At 54.9% G+C, this 10,443-nt stretch overlaps 1 protein-coding gene across 1 annotated transcript; it reads left to right on the forward strand.

Annotated features, from left to right (window-relative positions):
- Positions 1-1,664: 1,664 nt before the first annotated feature.
- ZDHHC22 (zinc finger DHHC-type palmitoyltransferase 22) lies at positions 1,665-9,725 on the forward strand. Its single transcript, XM_040226028.1, has 2 exons — positions 1,665-2,204; positions 7,110-9,725. The coding sequence occupies exons 1-2, from the start codon at positions 1,679-1,681 to the stop codon at positions 7,373-7,375; spliced, it is 792 nt and encodes a 263-aa protein (XP_040081962.1). The 5' UTR covers positions 1,665-1,678; the 3' UTR covers positions 7,376-9,725.
- Positions 9,726-10,443: the final 718 nt, after the last annotated feature.

The following is a 10,443-nucleotide window of genomic DNA, read 5'->3' on the forward strand; positions in this document are numbered from 1 at the left end:
GTGCTGAACGGACAGCTCCCCGCGCGCCGGGGCCGCCCGGGCGGTCCCCGCGGTCCCTTCTCCCGCTCGCGGCTGGGGCTGCGGCCGCCCGCCGCGCGCCCCTCGCAGCCCCCAGCCCGTCCTTCTTCCTGGAGCCGCGGCGCATCTGGAAGCTGCTCCCGCGGCCCCCCTGGCGACCGGCGTGGGGAAGACACTTGCTTCTCGCCGGAGCCCGGGTTGCCGGCTCTCTGGGGGTGGGCAGAGCCGCCGCCGCCGCAGCCCCCCCGGAGCGTCTGGCGGAGGGGCGGTGAGGGGCCCCCAGCGACCACCCCCAGTGATCTCAGCCCTGCGCCGAGACCCCGGCGCCGACAGAGGCCCGCGGTCCCTACGGCGGCCGCCAGTCTCCTGGGGGCTCCGGCACCTGCAAAGGGGACTCCAGGGTGATCAGTCACCCGAATGGCACGGGGCAGCCTGGACCGAGGCCTCGGGGCGTTCGCCCATCCTGGGTGCAACAACCCTTCCTAGAACTTTTCTCGAGTCTCAGGCTCGCCTACTCCTGAGCCCCTGGAAAAGTTCTCGCGGGTGCCCAGAATCCTATTTTTCAGTGGCTTCCGAAGCTGGGCAGGAACCGGGACTGTGACGGGCGAGGGCGAATAAATGTGTTGGTGCAGGGCTGCAATCCGCGGCGGGGGTAGGTCCGCTGAAAGGCTGGCCAAGCAGCCACTTCTGTGCCGGGGGAGAGCTTGTTGGCATCGAAAGGGTTTCGGCGGCGCCATCGGGGTTGTTTGGGTTTCTCGCACCAGGAGGGCGGGAGGCAGGCGCAAAGTGGGCGGCGGTGGGAGGGGGCAGGGGAAGGGGCGTAGGGGGATTTTAATTTCGTTGCCTGTTTGCCAAGAAATAGCTAGGGCAGTCAGCAGTCGGAGAGATAGACTGAGCAAAACCAGCTGACCCTGGTATTCCAGTGTGCGCCCCACCTCCCCATCCTGAATGTGTGTGTGAATGTATTGATTGTTGTCATTGATTTTTCTAAGAAGCCCGAGGCAGTGGCTGCTATGTGTACACTCAGACACACATAAACACAGATACACAGGCGCACACACAGATTACACACATAGAATCACACACAAGGAACAGCCCCCCACACCCCATGCAAACATCAGGGGACCCACAGGCACACATACCCCCAAAGCTCTTTGGGGTATGGATAAGGTTGCTGAGTACTGCCCAAGATGGGTGGTGGGGCAGAGAAAGGGGAGGTGAAACAGGACTGGCAGTAGGTCATTTCCATCTGCCCCCACCCCAGATCTTCTGCTTTGTCCTCCTAGGGGTCGGAGGGAGACATCCCAACCCGGGCACGGTTCCACTGCCACAGAGGAGCAGAGCCCTAGCTCCCCTCCCCCACCCCACCTCCTTGACCTAGCCTTCCTCGTGCCTGACCCCCAGGGGGGCTCCAGGGTGCTGAGGTTGCTCAAAAATGGAGGAGGCAGATACCAGGAGGTAGGGCTTGGCCCCCAGAGGCCATGGTGATCTCAGGGTGCCACGCCTGCTGGGTCACAGTTAGGGAGAAGAAGAGGGGCGATCTGAGGGACGTGGATTTTCGTGGAGCAGAACAGACAGAACTGGGGAGCACCCTAGGGCGCCCTCGGGACACTGCGGTAAGTCTCCCTCTCACCCTGGACCCTTAGGAATGTGATTGAGGATGCTGGCTCTGAGGCTGCTCAACGTGGTGGCCCCTGCCTACTTCCTGTGCATCGCCCTGGTGACCTTGGTGCTGCAGCTCTTCCTGTTTCTGCCCCGCATGCGTGAGGACCCCACGGCCGCCCGCCTCTTCTCGCCTGCCCTGCTCCATGGGGCACTCTTCCTGTTCCTCTCCACCAACGCCCTGGGCAACTACGTCCTGGTCATCCAGAACTCCCCGGACGACTTGGATGCCTGCCAGGGGCCTGAGGCCAGGAGGGCCCTGTGCCCCCCGCCCAGCACCCACTTCTGCCGTGTGTGCGCCAGAGTCACCCTGAGGCACGACCACCATTGTTTCTTCACCGGCAACTGCATCGGGAGCAGGAACATGCGAAACTTCGTCCTGTTCTGCCTCTACACCTCACTGGCCTGCCTCTACTCCATGGTGGCCGGCGTGGCCTACATCTCCGCGGTCCTGTCCATCTCCTTCGCCCACCCCCTGGCCTTCCTCACGCTCCTTCCCACCTCCATCAGCCAGTTCTTCTCCGGTGAGTGGGCCTTGGCAGGCAGGTTGGGCCCTACACAAAGACCTTCCACCTCAACCCTACATTTGCCAGGTTTAGCAAATAATATACAGGATGACCAGTTACACTGTGATTTCAGATAAAACAATGCTTAACTTTTCAGTACAAGTATTTCCTGAATATTGCAGGGGACATAGTCATATTCGTTTTTTGTTTGTTTGTTTGTTTTGTTTTGTTATCTATTTGAAATTCAAACTAACTGGGCATCTACGTCACCTGGCAACCTCCCTCTCCACCCCCATCCTCGTTCATTATCTCATTGGGTGCCACTGCCCATGTGCTCATTGAACTGTGGCCATCCAGGCAATACACCTGCTCTGTAGCAGGCAGGGCTGAGTGCTGGCAGTCCCTCCATGCAGCCTGTGAGGTAGCCCCATGCTATGACCTTCCTCTGCCTGGACCCCAGTCCGGCTCATTCATTCCTCCAAGGACTTTGCCCTCTAAAGATCTCGCCAACAAACCACAGGAAGGTTGACCAGGGTGCCGGGCCAGTCTTGCCCTTCTACCCGTTATATTTGACCCCACCAGTTTGTTCTCTGGTCTACAGATGGCTCAGAGCAAAGAGCACCCTGGTTGGAGTTGTAGCCGTATTTAATGACCATCTTCACACCAGCATCACAGGACTGGCGGGGCATCGGACCCTCCAGGATGCTCTTACACCTGCAGGAGCCAGGTGTGTGGGGGCCCTCACACTGGGGTCAGCTAGGCACCCTGGTGAGGGCTGTACCTTGTAAAGTGTACCCCAAGGAGACTGGTGGCAATTCTTACCTCCTTACCTGGCCTTGAAGTCTGCCCTGACCTCATTTCCTTCACTTCGCCCACCCTGGCCCTGACTGTCTTGGTTCTTACAATCAGTAGCACATATATATATATATATGGACAGGTAGCCATGTGTGTATGACATTGTTATTTCCATTTCTCATGAAGAAACAGACTCAGATGGGATTAAATGGCTGTCCAGTATCTTTTTATTTCCGAATGACAGCCTCTGGCCTGCCTCCCAGGTCTTTATAGATAACACACAACAGCTCAGGACAAATAGCTTGTGTCCTCCCCCACTGACCTTTCAGGGACAAAGAAAGACAGAATACAGCTACTTCCACTGAGAACCCCAAATGGTTGTGGTATGTCTGGGCTGGATGATCATAAGAAATTCTGCTCTACTCTGGGGAAGCATCATTTTGGTCTTTCATTGGGGCTGTGGCCCAGTCCTTAGAAGACAGAGAGCTTGGTGCCATTTGGCACTGGGAACACAGAGGCCCAGGAAGAACCTGTCTTGAGGGCTGGTGGTTGATCTGGGCCCAGAACTCAGAGCTCTCGGGGCCTTCTGGACCCGGGTGGGTGCCAGCATGGGAGGCTGCTGGGGACTGAAATAACCAGGCTGGGGGAGGGTAGGTGGGCGGGTTAGGGGGTGGAGTGTGAGCACAGGCAGGTGGAGGAAGGAGGAGAGCCAGAGAGCCTGATAACACTTCCTTTTCCAAGTAGTTTTATTCACATAAAAATGGATGCTTGCTAAGGGAGGATCTTGAAATGGTTTGATTTGAGATAAGCCTGGGCTTGAGGACTGTCCATATGTGCTAGGTCTGGGAGACAGGAAAGTAAGGGAGAGGGACCTCTTGCTTTAATCTGATGGGGAAACAGAGCCAGTCAGTCCCTTTCTTGGGGCCCAGATCCTGGTTCCAGCAGAAGAATAAGCCCCACTATCCTTTACCTCCTCGCCAGACCCCCTAGTAAAGGAGGCCTTGATTTCTAATCTCCAACTGTCTCATCTCACTTTCCTCCTTTGCCAGGCTTTCATCTTTCCCCTTGGAGAAGGGAATGGCAACCCACTCCAGTACTCTTGCCTGGAGAATCCCATGGACAGAGGAGCCTGGCGGGCTATAGTCCATGGGGTTGCAAAGAAGTCAGACATGACTGAGCATCTAACACACACACACACATCTTTCCCCTTGCCAGCCTTTCTCTCCCCTGCCCTGACACACACCTCCCCTATTCAGCTTCTCCCTTCCTGTCCCTTCTCCCTCACTTCTTAACCCAAATGGTTGAGGCTCCCCCCGACTTCTCATCTGCTCAGGAAGCTAGGTGGACAGGAGGGTGTTAAAAGGAACAAAGGTGCCCAGGCTGACCTCTCCTCAACTGGGGCTGCCCCTAAAGTGGATCTACCACCAGAGCATGGGATGGCTGCCAGTGTGGGCCCTGGGGGCTAAAACTGGGATGGTTCTTCAGATGGGTACTGCCCACACGCCCTCAGTTGGTGCCAGAGAAGGACTGGCCAGTGAAATTTTTAGAAGTTGTTCTTTCTTTTGGCTTTATGGGCCACTGCAGGTTGTGTCACCTCTCTGAGCCTCATTCTTCTCATCTGAGAAATGGAGGTGATGCCATCTGACCTGTGTTCATAGCACTTGGAAGACTATGCCAGTGTGGTAGGTGCCAAAAAATCCAGTGGACAAATAAAAAGGTTAATGTTTGTTGGGCAAACTGTATGTGCTACTCACCATGCAGATCTCATTTCAGCCAATCCTCAGGACAAGTCTGTGAGATAAGTATTATTATATAATTTTTAAAGACTCAGCAACCAAAGGCTTAACAAGGATAAGTTGCTTTGAAACACAGAGTATCAAACCCAAGATTTGGACTCAGGGCTGCTAGCATCCAGAGCCCATATTCTTCCCACCACACTGCTTTCCTGGGGCTGCCCCTCTGAAGTTGCTTCTTGATGATTGAGGCACTTTGGGAGGGAGGGATCTTCTTATCCCTGGATGGATGTTAAAGATCTGGGTGATGCTCTGTCAAAGGTGCTTGGTGGGAAACCGGGCTTGAGAGACTGGATGGTGTCACTGTTTCAACCCATTAGGAAAATTCTGTGATTTTCTAAAAGGAGCAGAACTATTATTAAATAGTTCAGAGGAGCTGAGGCAGCCAGGCTAGGTATCTTCAAACACTTTGAGAGAAAACAGATCCCCAGAATAGCCTTTTATAGCTGCTGCAAGGGGCCAAGGAAAGGCCACAAGGTCTTTTCTATATGCCTTGATTTGTGCCAGAAAAAAAGCCTATGGAAAACAGCTTCCATCAGCCCAGGCTTGTCCCTGAGGCTGCATTGCAAGGCAGGCTTGTGCTTGACAGCTCTGATGTTCGCACATCCCAGCTTGCAGGCCCTCTTTGCCTGTCAGCATCCTGCACCCCAGAGGGCACCATGGTCCCAGGGTCCTTCATCCTACACGTGGCTGCCTGAGCTAACCTGACAAGGAAGAAGTGGGTCAGAGGCATGGCACAGCCTAAGGTGAGCCCTGTGCCACTGCTGTTCCCTGCCCCCAGTGCAAGCCAGCTGGACTGAGCTTTCCATCCCTCAGGCAGTGGGACTTATCTGTCCCCAAGTCTGCCAAGAGAAACTTGCTATCAAAGCTCCTAGGGCTGAGGGCAAGACAGGGATGCTAATGAACAAACCTGAGTCATAACCACATCCTCCTGGTTGCTGAGTTCAGCATTGCTCAGATTGGAAAAGTTTTAAAAGCCCAGCCCTCAGGAGTCTGGAAATGGAAGCTTGGGGAGATGAGAAGAGGTCCTTGGGGGCCAGGGGAAACTGGATAAGGGAGGTATATGGTTGAGATTTGCAGGGATGAGTAGGTTGTAAGGTGGGGTCTCTGGCAGGCACTTGCATCTCACTGGAGGGAGCGGTGGTGAGCTTGCCCTGCAGGAGAGAGGGGCTGAGGAGGGCTTTTGATTTCTCTGCTAGGCCCACTGCCTTGGCGGCTGGGCAGGTGGAGGCTGCCAAAGTTGTAGATCAACCAGGTCTCCAAGCCCTGGAAAGGAGAAGGAGAAAGCTTGATGGTCTTAGGAGTGAAACTTGAGCCTCTTTTGGAGGTAGTCTCCTTATCTGTGAAGGATGCTCAGCACGGAGGGCTGGGCTGAGTGTGAACCAGAGTGCTGGCCACTGGGCACACAGTGTCCCTCAATGATGCAACCCTGTGGAATTACTGCTATTCTACCCATTTTACATTATGAGCAAACTGCAACTCAGAGAGGTTAAGAAACTTGTGCAAGACCACAGGGCTGGGAGAGTCAAACTTAGCAAGGACCAACCACTCCAGCTTGGAAGAGAATGGGCAAGCGCTTACTCAGTGGATGTTTGAGCCAGTCATGCAGAGTGCGGATTTAGAGGGGTTTAAGGGAGGTCCGGCTCAAGGCAGGGGGCTAGACTGACGGCCTTGGGGGCCTCTTCCAGCCTTAGCAAGCTCTGATAGGACAGCTCTGGCCGAAAGTTCCAGTGGCCATACTGTCCTCTTTTTAACATTGATAATTGAATTATCCTCTGCGCTGCCTTGAAGCTCGTGACTTCTTGATGACGAGGCCCTGTTCTCCATCATGCTGTCACTTTCCTGTGTCCTCCCAGCCGGTGCTCACAGCTCTGAAGGCAGCAGGCTCTGCAGTTGCCCAGACACCATCTCCCTCTCCAGGGTCCTCAGCTCACCCCTCTCTCCTCCTGAGAAAACCCCCTTCTCCCTGTTTCTAGCCCCCAAAGAGAAGGCAGAGAGAGATGGGAAGCACTGACCCTGAGCAAAGGTTAGCATCTAGGCACTGCCCATAGGAGTTTCCTTTCCTTCTCCCCCACGTCCCCAGCGCTCCTCTCTCGCTTCAGAAGCCATCAGCACTAATAAAAAGTTAGGACAACTAGTCCTCTCCCTCGCCACAGCGCTGAGACTCCTACAAAATGTAGTTTCAGTCTCATTCATCTCCCTCTCTCCGGAGCGGAAAGCGCCTGCCTGGATCGCAGTCTCGTACGTGGCCTGAGTGTAAAGCGAGTCTGGTGTTTCCCCGCCCTCTGCAGGAGCTGTCCTCGGTTCTGAAATTTGTTTTCCCCGCCCTCTGCAGGAGCTGTCCTCGGTTCTGAAATGTTCGTCATCCTCATGCTTTATCTCTGGTTTGCCATTGGCCTGGCCTGCGCTGGCTTCTGCTGCCATCAGCTGCTGTTGATCCTCCGGGGGCAGACCCGCCACCAGGTGCGGAAGGGGGTGGCGGTGAGGGCCCGGCCTTGGCGCAAGAACTTACAGGAGGTCTTCGGGAAGAGGTGGCTGTTGGGCCTGCTGGTCCCCATGTTCAATGTTGGAAGCGAGAGCTGCAAGCAGCGGGACAAGTAGCAGGCGCTCCCATCACTCCTCTGTGTGTGTGTCTGTCTTGACTCCTTGTGAACATGAGACCACAGCACCCCGTCTCCACCCATGACCCACTACAACTTTGGACTGGTAAGGTCCTAGCATCCACCCCTGGTCTATAACACCAGAGAACAGTGTTGGCTCCCAAGGGGGAAAGATGGCCACCCAGGCATTGCTAGGCTCCCCCATGAGCCAGCCCGGTGGCTGATAACTGTTCAGAGGCCTCCGTTTTTGTTTCCTTCCCTTGGGTGCCTGCTTTCCATCTCTGCCTGGTCCATACACTCTCTACCAAGTCTCCCGCCATCACTGCTATCTGCTAGAGCTTTTCCTTTCAACCCTAGACTAGGAGTGGGGAGCAGACTCTTACTGCTGGTATGATGCTCCCTAAGGGCCTGAGATCTTGCAAAAATGTTTAAAATGACCACGGGTGAGAGGCAGCCAAGTCAGCTCTGCCAACTGCTAGTGAGGTTGGGAAAGGAGGGTCGTGTGTCTTCATCTCTGTGGAACTGTGGACAGTGGAAGAAAAAAAGAACTCAGTAGCTTGCTGCCCAGCCCCCAGGTTGCAAGGCCTTTTCTCTGGGAGATAGAAGCCAACAGCCTGAGATTTTCCAACTGCTGTCTCCTGTCCTCTCCACCCGAGCTGGGCCCCCCAGCCCAGTCCAGGACCTGGCTGGATGCTTCTTTTCCCTGGCACTCTTCCAGCCTTTGCCATTGGTTTCCAACCTCCAGGTCTTCCATAGATGATTGGAAGACAAGGAAGAAGGGAGAAGGGAAGGGAGATACAGTGAGTGTACAACTACATAGAAGAGGGTATGTATGCGTGTCTGTGTGTGGGGGGGCGGTGAGGAATGTTGTTATGAAAATAGAGACAGAATAGGAGGGGAGGGGGTTGCACAGAGATTGGGCACTGGAATATTTTAGGACTGAGAATGAGGGGGGCAAATGGGCTTATTTCTGAAGGACATTCTAGCAGCTAAAGCTGCTCAATGTTTGAATGGTTGCCTGGGGAGATAGTGAGTGCCCCACAACTGGAGGTATTCCAGAAGGGACTGGGAAGTCATCTGATAGGTGTGCTGTGGAGGGAATTTCTGCACAGGGTCAGGGAAAGGAAGCTCCTTTCCACCCCACGATTTGTGTCCTCTTCCTGAGTACAAAAGGACCCCTTGCCAGGTCCAGAGGCAAGACCTGCTGCAGAGACGCCTGGGAGTTATTTGCTTTCATAGAGGATGGGGCAGGTAGATGAGGGGTCTGAAAATCATGGTGCAAACTTTCAGGACCACTGGGTATTAATGCTAGTTGAGGTGCCAGCATTTGCAAACAGGGGCATGGAGCCATTTCAGGAGCAGGTCGGGGCAGTGGCAGGGAAAGCAAAGCTGGAAGGGGATGAGCCACTCTGAGGAGGGAGACAGGGAGAGTGGAGGCTCAAGAAGGGGGGAGCAGAATATAGGGGTGCAGATAGGAGGCCAGCCCTGACTGACTCTGAATGAAGGCGCTGCTGTGTGTTCGGGGCCCAGATGACCAGACCACTGGGTTATATGAGGGAGTGGAGACAACACAAATGACCCCTCCTGACTGGGTCACAAGGCCATTCTGCCATCCAGCCTGCTGAAGCCCACACTCTGCAGCATCCAGCTGGTGGTCACAGAGACCCCAACCATGGCTGCACAACACCTTGAGCTCTTGAGCAGAGCTTGGGAAGGTCCTGCCTTCATGCCTCCGAGAACTGATGTAGTAACAGTGCCTCCCGCTCATACTTCTCCCTCTTATATTCATGCATTCATTCATGCCTCCTACTGTATTTATTGAGCACCAACTATGTGCCAAGTCTCTACTAGGCACTGGTATACAACACTGAACAAAATGGTGAGATCCCTGCCCCCGGGAGCATCCAGTTGCTGTACCCATGCACTGACTCCCACCCCCTGAAAAATGGTTACTCTGCCATCTTGCTGGTCAGCGGGACACGTCATTTGGAGGGGAAGGATGTGGCAGAGGGGGTGAAATGGGGCTCCCAGGCTTCCAGGATGGAGCCGTTATTGAGGCAGGGAGCATGCTCACCCTCAGTTCTGACACACTGAAGCAGTGGAAGTGGAAGAGGAGCAGGGAGACCCCAATACTCAGGCTTGGAAGGAAGCCCTGCCACGCTCCAACTCCTGGAGGCTCAGCTCTTGTGAAGGAGCAGAAGACAGATGATGCAGGGAGTCATCTCCTGGCTGATTGGCCAGAGGGAGTGGTGGTGGGGAGGTTGCCAGGTGTGGGGCTTGAGTAATATTTGTACACATGGCTGAGTATCGTCAGTAAAGAACATCAATAAAATATGTGGTTTTAAATTGGATTTGATGTGGTTGCTTTGGCACTGTCATTGGTATCAGGGCTGGCCAGACTGGAATGCACAGACACAGTCATACTAACTGCTAAAATACTGAAGGTAAGAATTAACAATGCTTCTGTCCCAGCAGGTAAATGACCACTGTCCATAATCCACCTCTCCCAGATGCTCCTGCTCCTCCCCTGGGGTCCCGGGCTCCCCTCGCAAGTCAGCAATGAAAAGGGCAATGCCTGGCAGCTGCGTGGGACCCCCAGGACCCTGCTCCTGCCCTTCAGCCAGTGTCCATTGTGAGGGGTCAAGGTTGTGCTGCATGGCTGGTAAAAGTGTGGGCATCACCCCTGGCTGGAGACAGGTCTGCATGCTAGAATCTGCAGACCCACAGGCACCAGGGATGGGATGGCTAACCCTGCCTCCTCCTCCTGCTCCTTCCCATGTCAGAGGACAGCTGGGGAGTCCACCCGGTCTTCCATCTCATCCAGAACTCAGCAGCACTGAGAATCACCCAGGGAGCCCTGCCCTCTCAGCTCCTGCGGTATCAGGACACCTTGAGCTGCCCAGCCCTGGGAGCAGCTGGGAGGGCACTGAGGCCTGGGGGAGGGCCTGGTCCCTGAGCAGATGAGTGGACATAACCTCTGATGGTATCCAAAGACCTGCAGGTCTGGACTGATGGCGGACACAACTGGCTGTTGGAGAACCTTCAGCCGAGGCCAGTGTTGTATACGGT

This window comes from Oryx dammah, unplaced genomic scaffold (genome assembly GCF_014754425.2).
Source record: "Oryx dammah isolate SB20612 unplaced genomic scaffold, SCBI_Odam_1.1 HiC_scaffold_26, whole genome shotgun sequence".
Taxonomy (NCBI): domain Eukaryota; kingdom Metazoa; phylum Chordata; class Mammalia; order Artiodactyla; family Bovidae; genus Oryx; species Oryx dammah.